The following is a 12484-nucleotide window of genomic DNA, read 5'->3' on the forward strand; positions in this document are numbered from 1 at the left end:
TGGCACGCTGCAGTCCATGGGGTCACAAAGAGCTGGACACGACTTAGTGAGTGAACAACAACGAGAGAACAGCATGATTCTGGGGTAAGGACAATTTCTCATTGGCTGCATTGCTGGAGTATTGGATTTCTTGTCGCAGACACAATGTCCGTCTTTTTCCTATTGGGACATGTAATTGCTGGCTCCTTCTCGATGATTCTTCTATTGGGGTCTGTAGTAGACAGTTCTTCCTGTAATTGAGCTAAGTGGTATGTGCTTGAGAGACCCTTTTGGCCTCCCAACTCCATTTTAGTGAGGTTTCCCTTCTGTGCTATTCATACCAGTTTAAAAGTCTCGTCATCACTGAAACTAATTGAACAACCTCTAGGCTCTGGGATTATGACCTTGAGTGTGGAAATGTTGTCAAGTATTCATTCTGTTGTCACTCATTCATTCTATATCATTTAGGACTCCTGGTTGTAAGTGAGAAAGTCACGTGGCATCTGCTTAACTGAAATGAGGGGTCCGTGATAGAGAGAGATACCGTGCTGTTTCCAGAATCCATGCATAGAACCGAGGCTCCAGGAACAACCAGGTTCAGAGTTCTAAAATCTCTATGTCCCTCTTCTTCAACTCATATCTGCTTTCATCCTTCTCTCTCCACAGGTAGCTTTTCTCTGCTTGTCTGGACTATAGTATCTTGCAGTCCAGACACACACAGAGGGACCAGCTTCTCTTTTTCAGTTCTAGCTCCAAACTTCCTAGAAAAGAACCTTGCTCGGCCTAGCTTGGGTCAGAGCTGGGTTGAGCACCGACCAACGGAAAATGCGGCTGATTTGGGTCACATCCTTACCCTGGCCAGTCAGATGGGGCCAGAACAGCAAGGCCACGCTGTATTAACAGGACCACCCTGTGGGTTCAGAAAAGAGAAGGCAAATGAACCAGAACAAAATGTGTCTATCACCTAGTCTTTTTTCTGTGATTTGTTGTTGTTGCTCAGTTGAAAAGTCATATCCATCTCTTGGAGACCCCATGGACTGCAGCACACCAGGTTCCTCTGTTCTCTGTTATCTCCTGGAATTCACTCAAATTCATGTTCATTGAGTCAGTGATGCTATCTAACAATCTCATCCCCTTCTCCTTTTGCCTTCAATCTTTCCCAGCCTCAGGGGCTTTTCCAACTAGTCGGCTCTTCGCATCAGGTGGCCAAAGTATTGAAGCTTCAGCTTTAGATCAGTCTTTCCAGTGAATATTCAGGATTGATTTCCTTTAGGATTGACTGGTTTGATATCCTTGTTGTGAACTATGTAGGTGCTATTTTACCAGAAAACAAGTACTGCGCACACACACCTACCTACTTGGCGTCTAACTGTCTCTTGACAATCTTTCTGTTCATGTTGTGTCTCAAACAACATTTCTTAAAGACTCTTCTATGGCTTTCAGCCCCTGTCTCATGCCGATGTCTTTTTCATTCTTCAAGGCCAGTCTGTTCACTTTATTGAGGTCAAGATTTCTGGGGCAGTTTTTCCTGTGCAGAGAAGACATTCAAAAGTTTACTTTTATTTTTGTTTAACGGTAAAAAGTTTGCAAGGGTCCAATGAACTACCCATGTGGCATTAGTGGTTAAGAACTTGCTTGCAAGTGCAGGAGACTTAAGAGATGCAGGTTCCATCCCTGGGTTGGGAAGATCCCCTGGAGGAGGGCATGGTAATCCACTCCAGTATTCTTGCCTGGAGAAGTCCATGGGCAGAGGAGCCTGGCGGGCTGCAGTCCATGAAGTGACAGCACGGCATGGCAAACTATGAGTGTCAGACTGGCCCACACTGATTTGCATGACCCATTAGTTAAGAACGGTTTTTACATGTGCCAGTGTTGGAAAAAATAGAAAGGAGAATAATACTTTATGACATGTGAAAATTCAAATTTCAGTTGCCATAGAGACCGTATGTTCCGGAATGTCTAAAATAATTTCTATGTGACCCTTTTCAGAAAGTTTACTGAGTCATAGTTTAAAAGATTAGTGTTCAGTTTATTGAAACAACAAATTCAAAACCTTAGTGTAAGGTTTAAAAAAAAAAAGCTTTAAGCTTAAAAAAAACATGGTTACATGTCCATGAAACCGCTACTACCACAATCAAGATACAGAACATTTTTATCACCCCCAAGAGATCCTCCACACCCCCCGCCACATAGAATATCCTTCCCTCTGCTCTCAGAGCCAGGAAACCACTAATTCTTTTTCTGTCACTATATATTAATTTCCATTTTCTAGAATTTTACGTCAACAGAATCATCCAGTAAGTACTCTTCTATGTCTGGCTTTTCTTACCCAGCATAGATTTTTAGATTCATTCATATTACTGTATCTATCAGTAGGTTGTTCCTTTTTACTGCTATGCTTCTTTAAAACTAAGTTTTTAAATTTCTAGTTTAAAAATTTTGTATTATGAAACATTTCAATATACCCAACAAAAAAGGCAAAATAGTCTTCCTGCCACGCTCACATCACCCAGCTTTCAGTTCAGTTCAGTCGCTCAGTCGTGTCCGACTCTTTGCGACCCGACTCATGGACTGCAGCATGCCAAGCTTCCCTGTCCATCACCAACTTTTGCGCTTGCTCAAACTGTCCACTGAGTCAGTGATGCCATCCAACCATCTCATCCTCTGTCGTCCCCTTCTCCTCCCGCCTTCTGTCTTTCCCAGCATCAGTGTCTTTTCTAATGAGTCAGTTCTTATCCAGCTTTAACAACTATCAACTCAGGGCCAATGCTATTTCAACCATACTCTCACCCATTAGCTCCCTTTCATATATGCCAATCCTAGGCCTCACGCTAGGCCTTGAAGAAGGAAATGGCAACCCACTCCAGTACTCTTGCCTGGAAAATCCCATGGACAGAGGACCCTGGTAGGCTATAGTCCATGGGGTCGAAAAGAGTTGGACACGACTAAGCGACTTCACTTTCACTTTTCTTTCAGGCCTCAAACTACTTTACCTGCAAACACTTCAGCTTGTATTTCTAAAAGATATGGTGTCTTTAAAAACATATAACTGTAACACCTTTATCATGTCCATAAAGTCTGAACAATAATCCCTTAATTTTGTCAAATATCCAGTGTTCAAATTCTCAGCTGTTTCATAAATGTCCTCATTTTACTTACACAGTTTGTTTGAATCAGAATCCAAATAAGATCTGAGCATTACTATTGGTCAGTATGCCCCTCAAATTTCTTTTACTTACTTTAAAATTTTTATTTAGCTACTTACTATTTATTTTTGGCTGCGCAGGGTTTTCACTGCTGCATGGGCCTTTCTCTAGTTGCGGGGTGCAGGCGTCTCATCGCGTGGCTTCTCCTGTGGGGAGCCGGGGCCTCAGGGCATGCGGGCTCAGCAGTTTCGGCCCCCAGGGTCTAGAGCAAAGGCTCAGCGGTGCAGGGGCTCAGCTGGCCCGAGGCATGTGGGATCTTCCCAGACCAGAGACCAAATCAGCGTCCCCTCATTGGCAGGCGGACTTTTAACCGCTGGACCACTTGTGAAGTCCTTCAAGTCTCTTTTCCTGCATATCTCCTTTTGGCTCCTCGCTTTATTATTATTGTTTTTTTCTTGTACTTTATTTGTTGATGAAACCAGGTAGTTTGCGCCACGGTTTCCCAGAGTCAGAGTTGTGCTGATTATACCCTCTACTTGTGTTTAAGACGTTCCTTTGTCCCTTCATTCCCTGAAAACTGGTTGTCGGGTATAAAGGAATAAATATTTAATTGTAGAACAATGCTTTAAAATGTTCAAGTTCAGATTACATAATTTATTTTTTTAGCAATAATTTTTAGGAAACTTGAATAATGTTTGCTCTCAGTTTATAAAGGTTGCTAATGAAACACTCCTCAACAAAATACAGGACCTCTTAGGGTAGGCAAATGACAGTCTGTGGGCTCGCTGTCTGTTTTTGTAAATAAAGTTTTATTAGAACACAACCATGCCCATTCATTTATATATTTATTATCTCTGGCTGCTTTCCCAATATAGTGGCAGAAACTAGGAGTTGTGGCACAGACCCTCTGGCCCACAAAACCTAAAATATTTACTCTCTGGCCCTTTAAGAAAAAGTTTTGCTGACCTCTGCTCAGCATTTATACATTTTACATAAATTTATAAATTTAGTACATTTTACTTTCTCTTTGGGTATTTCAATTGCCCAAAAATACTCAGTCTTCTTCAAGTATTGATTTTTACAAAGATAATGAATTATATACCTAAACGTGTGGCAAACTTTAAATTATTACATCTTCTGAAACTCTGCCTAAACTATACAAGATTTCGACTTAGAAGCAGAAGTCTAAAGCAATTCCTCATTTACACACTTTTAAATTGCTCTTATAAGGGGTCTCTTAGGTCTCAAATTTTCTCACACATCCATAGTAGAGAAAATATCAAATATGTCCAGGTATCTTCTTATTCTTTCTTGTATTTATTTGTTTGGCTGCACCAGGCCTTAACTGCGGGCATGTGGGATCTTCAGTCTTCACTGTGGCATGTGGCATCCTCAGTTGAGGCATGTGGGGTCTGGTTCCCTGACCGGGGATTAAACCTGGGTCCCCTGCACTGGGACCATGGAGTCTGAAACAGCAGACCACCAGGGAAGTCCCTACCCAGATGCCTCCTTATGATGGAAGTTTTACTAGTATGGTCCTGATTCTTCTAAACCTTCCACATATTGTTTTCCTGCAGTGGAAGGAAAGTAGTGGGGAAGACGGCGACCGGAGGGGACCTGCTAAGGGAGAGAGGAGCTGCCCCAATTAACTGAGGTGACTTAGAGCCGGAGATTTTGATAGAACCTGAAAGTGGCAGATTTGCTTCTCTAGTTCTTAATGCATTTCGTAACTAAAGATCTTTGAGCTCCCTGGAATTCTCACCCCCAATATATTTCAGTTCAGTTCAATTCAGTTCAGTCACTCAGTCATGTCGGACTCTTTGCGACCCCATGGACTGCAGCACTGCAGGCCTCCCTGTCCATCACCAACTCCTGGCCTTTACTTATATCCATCGAGTCAGTGATGCCATCCAACCATCTCATCCTTGGTCGTCCCCTTCTCCTCCTGCTTCAATCTTTCCCAGCATCAGGGTCTTTTCCAATGAGTCAGCTCTTCACATCAGGTGGCTGAAGTATTGCAGCTTCAGCTTCAGCATCAGTCCTTCCAATGAACATTCAGGACTGATTTCCTTTAGGATGGACTGGTTGGATCTCCTTGCAGTCCAAGGGACTCTCAAGAGTCTTCTCCAACACCACGGTTCAAAAGCATCAATTCTTTGGCACTCAGCTTTCCTTATGGTCCAACTCTCACATCCATACATGCATTTACATATTTATACCTGCAAATACTTCAGTATGTATCTCTAACATATAAGAACTTTAAAAAAGTAACCTCAGTGCCATAGTATGTTAGTATAGCTAACAGATTTAACAAGAATTACTTGATGTCATCTAATACCCTATCCATTTTTAATTTTACCATCTATCTCAAAAAAGGTCCTTTTACAATTTTCCCAACCAGAATCATAAAGGGGTCATATATCTCATTTGATTGATACAACCCTAAAATCTTTAAATCTACTGCAGTCTCTCGTACCCTTAAAGATGTTGATTCATTGAAGAAACTGGGCTGTTTTCTATAATTTCCCACTCTACAAATTTGGCTGATTGCTTCTAGATAGTAAAATGAAATGAAATGTTAGTGTTCAGTTGTGTCCCACTCTTTGCAACCCAATGGACTGTAGCCTGCCAGGCTCTTCTGTCCATGGGATTCTCCAGGCAAGAATACTGGAGTGGGTGGCCATTTCCTTCTCTAGGGCATCCTCCTGACCCAGGGTTTGAACCTGGGTCTCCTGCATTGCAGGCAGACTCTTTTACCATCTGAGCTACCTGGGAAGCTCCACGGTTAGGGGTTCTAGATAGTATGAACTCTTTAAATTGTTCCTTCACCATTTATTTCTGGTAACAGTCTCCATTAGATTCATTTTTTTCCTAAGTCAAGAATAGTTCATAAGTGGGTGAATATATTTTCTAACCAGCAAAAATCTTTGAGCTTGAAATGACCTAAAATTCTTTTACATTCCTAACATATTTAAAATGATATATTGTTTGAAGTTTGGCTATTTCACACAGCTTTGAGTCAGACTTGCAGTCACAACTCACGTAATAGCTAACTTGTATTAAGTGCGTTTGATGAGCCAGGTATAAGTCTAAGCACTTGACCTCTGTGCTCATTTAACCTTCTAAACATTTTGCAGAGGAAACTGTCCACACACACACAAATAACTAATCAATAGTCAATCCAGGAAAGAAATGGAAAATTTTGTTTGAGTCAACCTGAGGATTATAATCCAGGAGATGATCTCCCAGATAACTCTGAGAACTGTTCTGAAGGGGTATAGGAGGCAGCATGTATGTGATTTTGATGAATGGTTATGTGCAATTAGGCCTTCCCCAGTGATTCAGATGGTAAAGAATCTGCCTGCAATGCAGGAGTGAAAGTGAGTGAAGTCGCTCAGTCGTTTCCGACTGTTTGCGATCCCATGGACTGTAGCCTACCAAGCTCCTCCGTCCATGGGATTCTCCAGACGAGAACACCGGAGTGGGTTGTCATTTCCTTCTCCAGGGGATCTTCCCGACCTAAGGATCGAACCCGGGTCTCCCGCATTAGAGGAAGACGCTTTAACCTCTGAGCCACCAGGGAAGCAATACAGGAGCCCCAGGTTCAATTCCTGGGTTGGGAAGAATCCTTGGAGAAGGAAATGGCCACCCACCCCAGTGTTCTTGCCTGGAGAATCCCCATAGACAGAGGAGCCTGGTGGGCTACAGTCCATGGGGTCACAAAGAGCTGGACACAGCTGAGTGACTAACACTTTAACTTTCTTACGTGCAATTAAGTCTCATCTTGGTAGAAGGTTATTGCTATTTGGGAGGAACAGATATCTTAGTTAATGGTTTAAGTGCTTTTCTAAGTATAGGAAGATGCAAGAAATTAGGTTCATAAAATTTCCTTCTGAAAATCTCTAACTACCTGAGGGTCAGTTCCGTCAGCTCTCCCAGAGCACAGTCTCATCCTGATACTCACCCTGAATTCCTCTCACAGATTCCTTTCAGTGGATTCAGTGCCTAGTGACTTGTTGTAGAACTGGATGGTGGGCGACATTCTTTGTTTTACAATCCCCACCCTTTTGGTCTGAATTGTGACCAATTTGGGAGGCATTTCATGACCAGTTTGTCATGAGCTAAGAATGCTCATTCCCAGGTCAGGCAAAGATTTTCTTGATAGGCCACTCAATGTACTGTTACTGGACTAGGCCCCTTTAATAGTAACCAAAAGCCTATGGATGCCCGTCTTTAAGATGATTTGTTTATTTTTAGCTGCGCTGGCTTTTCACTGCTGCACGTGGGCTTCCTCCAGTTGCGGCAGGCAGGAGTCACTCTTCACCGCGGTGCTGCGGCTCCTCCTTGCCTCAGAACACAGGCTCTAGGCGCGTGGACTTCAGTAGTTGCAGCCCGTGGGCTCAGTGGTTGTGGCTCTTGGGCTCTAGTGCTTTAACTCAGTAGTTTTGGCATGCAGGCTTAGTTGCTCTGAGATGTGTGGGATCTTCCTGGACCAGGGATAGAACCTATGTCCCCTGCATCAGCAGAAAGATTCTTAACCACTAGACCACCAGGGAAACCATGGACAGCCTGTCTTACTAGTCTGCTACAGTCCAGGAAACGGTCCTCTCTTGTTGCTTCTTCCCATTTCCAGAATTACACTATTACAATCTTTGATCTTATAGAACTATCATTTGATCAATCACTTCAGGTCACCTAATCACATTAACTTTATCTGAGGCTCAGTCGCACACTGGGTAACACAAGAAATGATCTTATAGATTAGGCAGAATATAAATAATATGGCTAGTAACACTAATAAAGTCATAAGTACGCATTTAAGCCAAGAATTTCCATAATATGTGACCCAGTGTTCTCCCAAGTTCCTCTGGCCAGTCTGTTCTGCACCAGTCACCATCTTTAAGGGAAATGACATATTGGCATTGTATATAGAGCTCACCAAAGAAGTCTGCACTTACAAGCTGTGTGGTGGGTCATCGGTGACTCCCTTACAGGATTGTGAAACGAATGTTATCTTCTAAGGAATTACCTAGCTGGCAACAGAAAAAAAAAAAACCAAACACAATAAATAGATGTTCATGATTGAGCAGGCATCTCTGTCATTGGAAGAGAGAATGAGGCTGTGTGCTTGCACTCAAATCTCTCAGTCATGTCTGACTCTTGGCAACCTAACAGACTTTAGGCCTCTAGGCTCTTTTGTCCGTGGTATTCTCCAGGCAAGAATACTTAAGTGGGTTGCCATTGCCTTCTCCAGGGGATCTTCCCCACCCAGGGATCAAACCCTGGGCTCCTGCATTGCAGGCAGATTCTTTACCCACTGAGCCTCTTGGGAAGTCCTTCTGTCACTGGGAAGGGCTCCTTAGTGCAGAATGCAGATACACAAGGGACACTAGCGGGGAGGGAGGACGTACAATTGGCAGAGAAAAATTTCGTTTCAATTTCTATCTTGCCTTAAAATATGAATTTTCATTTCATCAAAACAAAGTTTGGGGAATCTGATTAATTCGATTCACTCAGGAAGTCAGGGTGTGAATTCAGGAGCGGAATCAGAATTCCAAATTCCTAGGACTTTCTGCTCTGAAGAACTGGCACCTCCAATCTCAGTATTTCCTGGTTCCCAAAGCAGCAAGCAGGTACTGATTACTGGGAGGAGGTCCCTTCCGCCCCGCCCCGCCCCGCCCTACCCCGCCCTACCCCGCCCTTTCCGTCCCGCCCCTTTTTTATTCCGCCCCGCCCCCATGGCTGAGGGCTAGGCTCAGGGAGCGACAGAGAAAACCACAATTCCCAGAGTGCACCGCCACCGCAACGGCCTTACGGTCGGCCTCGGGCTCCCGGCGCCATCTTTGTGGGTGAGGAGGCGGTGCGGCCTGTGACCATGGCGCTCTTCCCCGCATTTGCTGGTGTCGCCGAGGCTCCGGACAGCGGGAGGAAAGGTGAGTCCCCAGGAGGGATGAAGAAGGCGCTCGGCGGGCTTGGAGGGGAGTCCCTCGGGCTGGCTCTCGGCGCTTGCCTTGGGTTTGTTTATCCGCTTATATCCCAGAGTTCTCCGCGGCGCTGCAGGGCCTTCTGGGAGGCCGGCCTTTCGGCGGGCTTCTGGGCAGGAGTTCAGGCGTCCAGAGGGGAGAGAGGCGGGAGAGGCGGCGGGCCGGGGGCTTCCGTACAGCCGTGCCTTTCCGCCCCCCTTTCTTCTCGAGGCACCGTTACTTCACCCATGAAACGGAAGCGGTGGTGTTTTCACTGATGCAAGTGCTGGGTGTGCTTCATCACAGCTTGCTTTCTTCCCCGTTTTACTTATTTCTGAATCGCTTACTGGGTGCCTGTCTTTTGGCCGAACCAGAGCTAGAAAATTAGGGTCCGAAGCCAAATCAAACGTAGTGGGCACAGCTGCTGGGAATAAGCACTGGCATCTATTTATTGAAGGCTGATGGTAGGCCAGGTAATGGTGTTATATACTTTATGCAAGCCTTGATCATTACCAGGAGCTCTGCATTGTTAAAAATTGTGGCACACAGTGAGCAAACTGGGTCCTTTGTCCGACAGACGTTTTCCACCAAATCCTTATGGTGTCATGTAACATACTTCTCTACCCTAGTGTTCAACTCTATGACCCCACGGACTGTAGCGCACCAGGCTCCTCTGTCCACGGGATTCTCCGGGCAAGAATACTGGAGTGAATTGCCTAGACCTCCTCCAGGGAATCTTCCCAACCAGGGATCAAACCCACATCTCCTGGTCTCTAGCATTGGCAGGCGGATTCTTTTATCTCTGAGCCACCAGGGAGGCCCCTCTCTACCCTAGAATTTCCTGTCAGTTCAGTTCAATTCAGTCGCGTCCGACTCTCCATGGACTGCAGCACGCCAGGCCTCCCTGTCCATCACCAACTTCCGGAACGTGCTCAAACTCATGTCCATTGAGTTGGTGATGCCATCCAAACATCTCATCCTCTGTCCTCCCCTTCTCCCACCTTCAATCTTTCCCAGCATCACGGTCTTTTCAAATGAGTCAGTTCTTCACATCAGGTGGCCAAAGTATTGGAGTTTCACCTTCAGCATCAGTCCTTCGAATGAATATTCAGGACTGATTTCCTTTAGGATGGACTGGTTGTATCTCCTTGCAGTCCAAGGGACTCTGAAGAGTATTTTCCAACACCACAGTTCAAAAGATCAATTCTTCGGCGCCCAGCTTTCTTTATGGACCAACTATCACATCCACACATGATTACTGGAAAAACCATAGCTTTTACTAGATGGAGCTTTGTTAGCAAAGTAATGTCTCTGCTTTTAATATGCTGTCTAGGTTGGTCATAGCTTTTCTTCCAAGGAGCAAGCGTCTTTTAATTTCATGGCTGCAGTCACCATCTGCAGTGATTTTAGAACCCAAGAAAATAAAGTCTGTCACTGTTTCCATTGTTTCCCCATCTCTTTGCCATGAAGTGATGAGGCTCGATGCCATGATCTTAGTTTTTTGAATGTTGAGTTTTAAGCCAACTTTTCCACTCTCCTCTTTCACTTTCATCAAGAGGCTCTTTAGTTCTTCTTTGCTTTCTGCCATAAGGGTGGTGTCATCTGCATATCTGAGGTTATTGATATTTCTCCCGGCAGTCTTGATTCCAGCTTGTGCTTCATCCAGCCCAGCGTTTCTCATGATGCACTCTGCATATAAGTTAAGTAAGCAGGGTGACAATATACAGCCTTGACGTACTCCTTTTCCTATTTGGAACTAATCTGTTGTTCCATGTCCATTTCTAACTGTTGCTTCTTAACTTGCATACAGATTTCTCAGGAGGCGAGTCAGGTGGTCTGGTATGCCCATCTCTTTATGAATTTTCCACAGTTTGTTGTGATCCACACAGTCAAAGGCTTTGGCCTAGCCAGTAAAGCAGAAATAGATGTTTTTCTGGGACTCTCTTGCCTTTTTGATGGTTCAGCGGATGTTGGCAATTTGATCTCTGGTTCCTCTGCCTTTTCTAAATCCAGCTTGAACATCTGTAAATTCACGGTTCACGTACTGTTGAATCCTGGCTTGGAGAATATTGAGCATTACTTTGCCAGCGTGTGAGATGAGCGCAATTGTGTGGTAGTTTGAGCATTCTTTGGCATTGCTTTTCTTTGGGATTGGAATGAAAACTGACCTCTTCCAGTGCTTGTGGCCACTGCTGAGTTTTCCAAATTTGCTGGCATATTGAGTGCAGCACTTTCACAGCATCATCTTTTAGGATTTGAAATAGCTCAGCTGGAATTCTATCACCTCCACTAGCTTTGTTCATGGTGATGCTTCATTAGGCCCTCTTGACTTCGCATTCCAGGATGTCTAGCTCTAGGTGAGTGATCACACCATCATGGTTATCTGGGTCATGAGGACCTTTTTTGTATAGTTCTTCTGTGTATTCTTGCCACCTCTTCTTAATATCTTCTGCTTCTGTTAGGTCCATACCATTTCTGTCCTTTACTGTGCCCATCTTTGCATGAAATGTTCCCTTAGAATCTCTAATTTTCTTGAAGAGATCTCTTGTCTTTCCCATTCTATAGTTTTCCTCTATTTCTTTGCATTGATCACTGAGGAAGGCTTTCTTATCTCTCCTTGCTGTTCTTTGGAACTCTGTATTCAAATGGGTATATCTTTCTTTTTCTCCTTTGCCTTTTGGATCTCTTCTTTTCAGAGCTATTTGTAAGGCCTCCTCAGACAGCCATTTTGCCTTTTTGTATTTCTTTTTCTTGGAGATGGTCTTGATCCCTTGCCTCCTGTACAATGTCACGAACGTCTGTCCATAGTTCTTCAGGCACTCTGTCTATCAGATCTAATCCCTTGAATCTATTTCTCACTTCCACTGTATAATCCTAAGGGATTTGGTTTAGGTCATACATGAATGGTCTAGTGGTTTTCCCTACTTTCTTCAATTTAAGTCTGAATTTGGCAATAAGGAGTTCATGATCTGATCCACAGTCATCTCCCAGTCTTGTTTTTGCTGACTGTAGAGAGCTTCTCCATCTTTGGCTGAAAAGAATGTAATCAGTTTGATTTTGGTATTGATCACCTGGTGATGTCCATGTGTAGAGTCTTCTCTTGTGTTGTTGGACGAGGGTGTTTGCTATGACCAGTTTGGCAAAACTGTTAGCCTTTGCCCTGTTTGATTCTGTACTCCTTGACTTACTATTTTTGTATTCCAGTCCCCTATAATGAAAAGAACATCTATTTTAGGTGTTAGTTCTAGAAGGTCTTGTAGGTCTTCATAGAACTATTCAGCTTCAGCTTCTTCAGCATTGCTTATCGGGGCATAGACTTGGATTACTATGATATTGAGTGGTTTGTCTTGGAAACAAATATTGATCATTCTGTCATGTTTGAGATTGCATCCAAGT

The 12484-nt window shown here is 44.0% G+C and overlaps 1 protein-coding gene and 1 long non-coding RNA gene across 3 annotated transcripts in view; one reads left to right on the forward strand and one right to left on the reverse strand.

Annotated features, from left to right (window-relative positions):
• Positions 1–1169: 1169 nt before the first annotated feature.
• Positions 1170–9075, reverse strand: LOC122704515. Its single transcript, XR_006343876.1, has 4 exons — positions 8941–9075; positions 8084–8158; positions 3245–3702; positions 1170–1507 (listed from the first exon to the last, which is right to left on the reverse strand). It is a non-coding gene; the product is annotated as an uncharacterized LOC122704515 (long non-coding RNA).
• The window catches only part of NRDE2 (NRDE-2, necessary for RNA interference, domain containing), a 45800-nt gene continuing 42241 nt past the window's right edge, over positions 8926–12484 (forward strand). For both annotated transcript variants that reach the window (XM_043919294.1, XM_043919295.1), the window contains exon 1: positions 8926–9058. In XM_043919294.1, the coding sequence (XP_043775229.1) occupies positions 9001–9058 (58 nt within the window). In that variant the 5' untranslated portion in view covers positions 8926–9000. The remainder of the gene's footprint in view (positions 9059–12484) is intronic.

Source organism: Cervus elaphus, chromosome 12 (assembly GCF_910594005.1).
Source record: "Cervus elaphus chromosome 12, mCerEla1.1, whole genome shotgun sequence".
In the NCBI taxonomy this organism is placed as follows: Eukaryota; Metazoa; Chordata; class Mammalia; order Artiodactyla; family Cervidae; genus Cervus; species Cervus elaphus.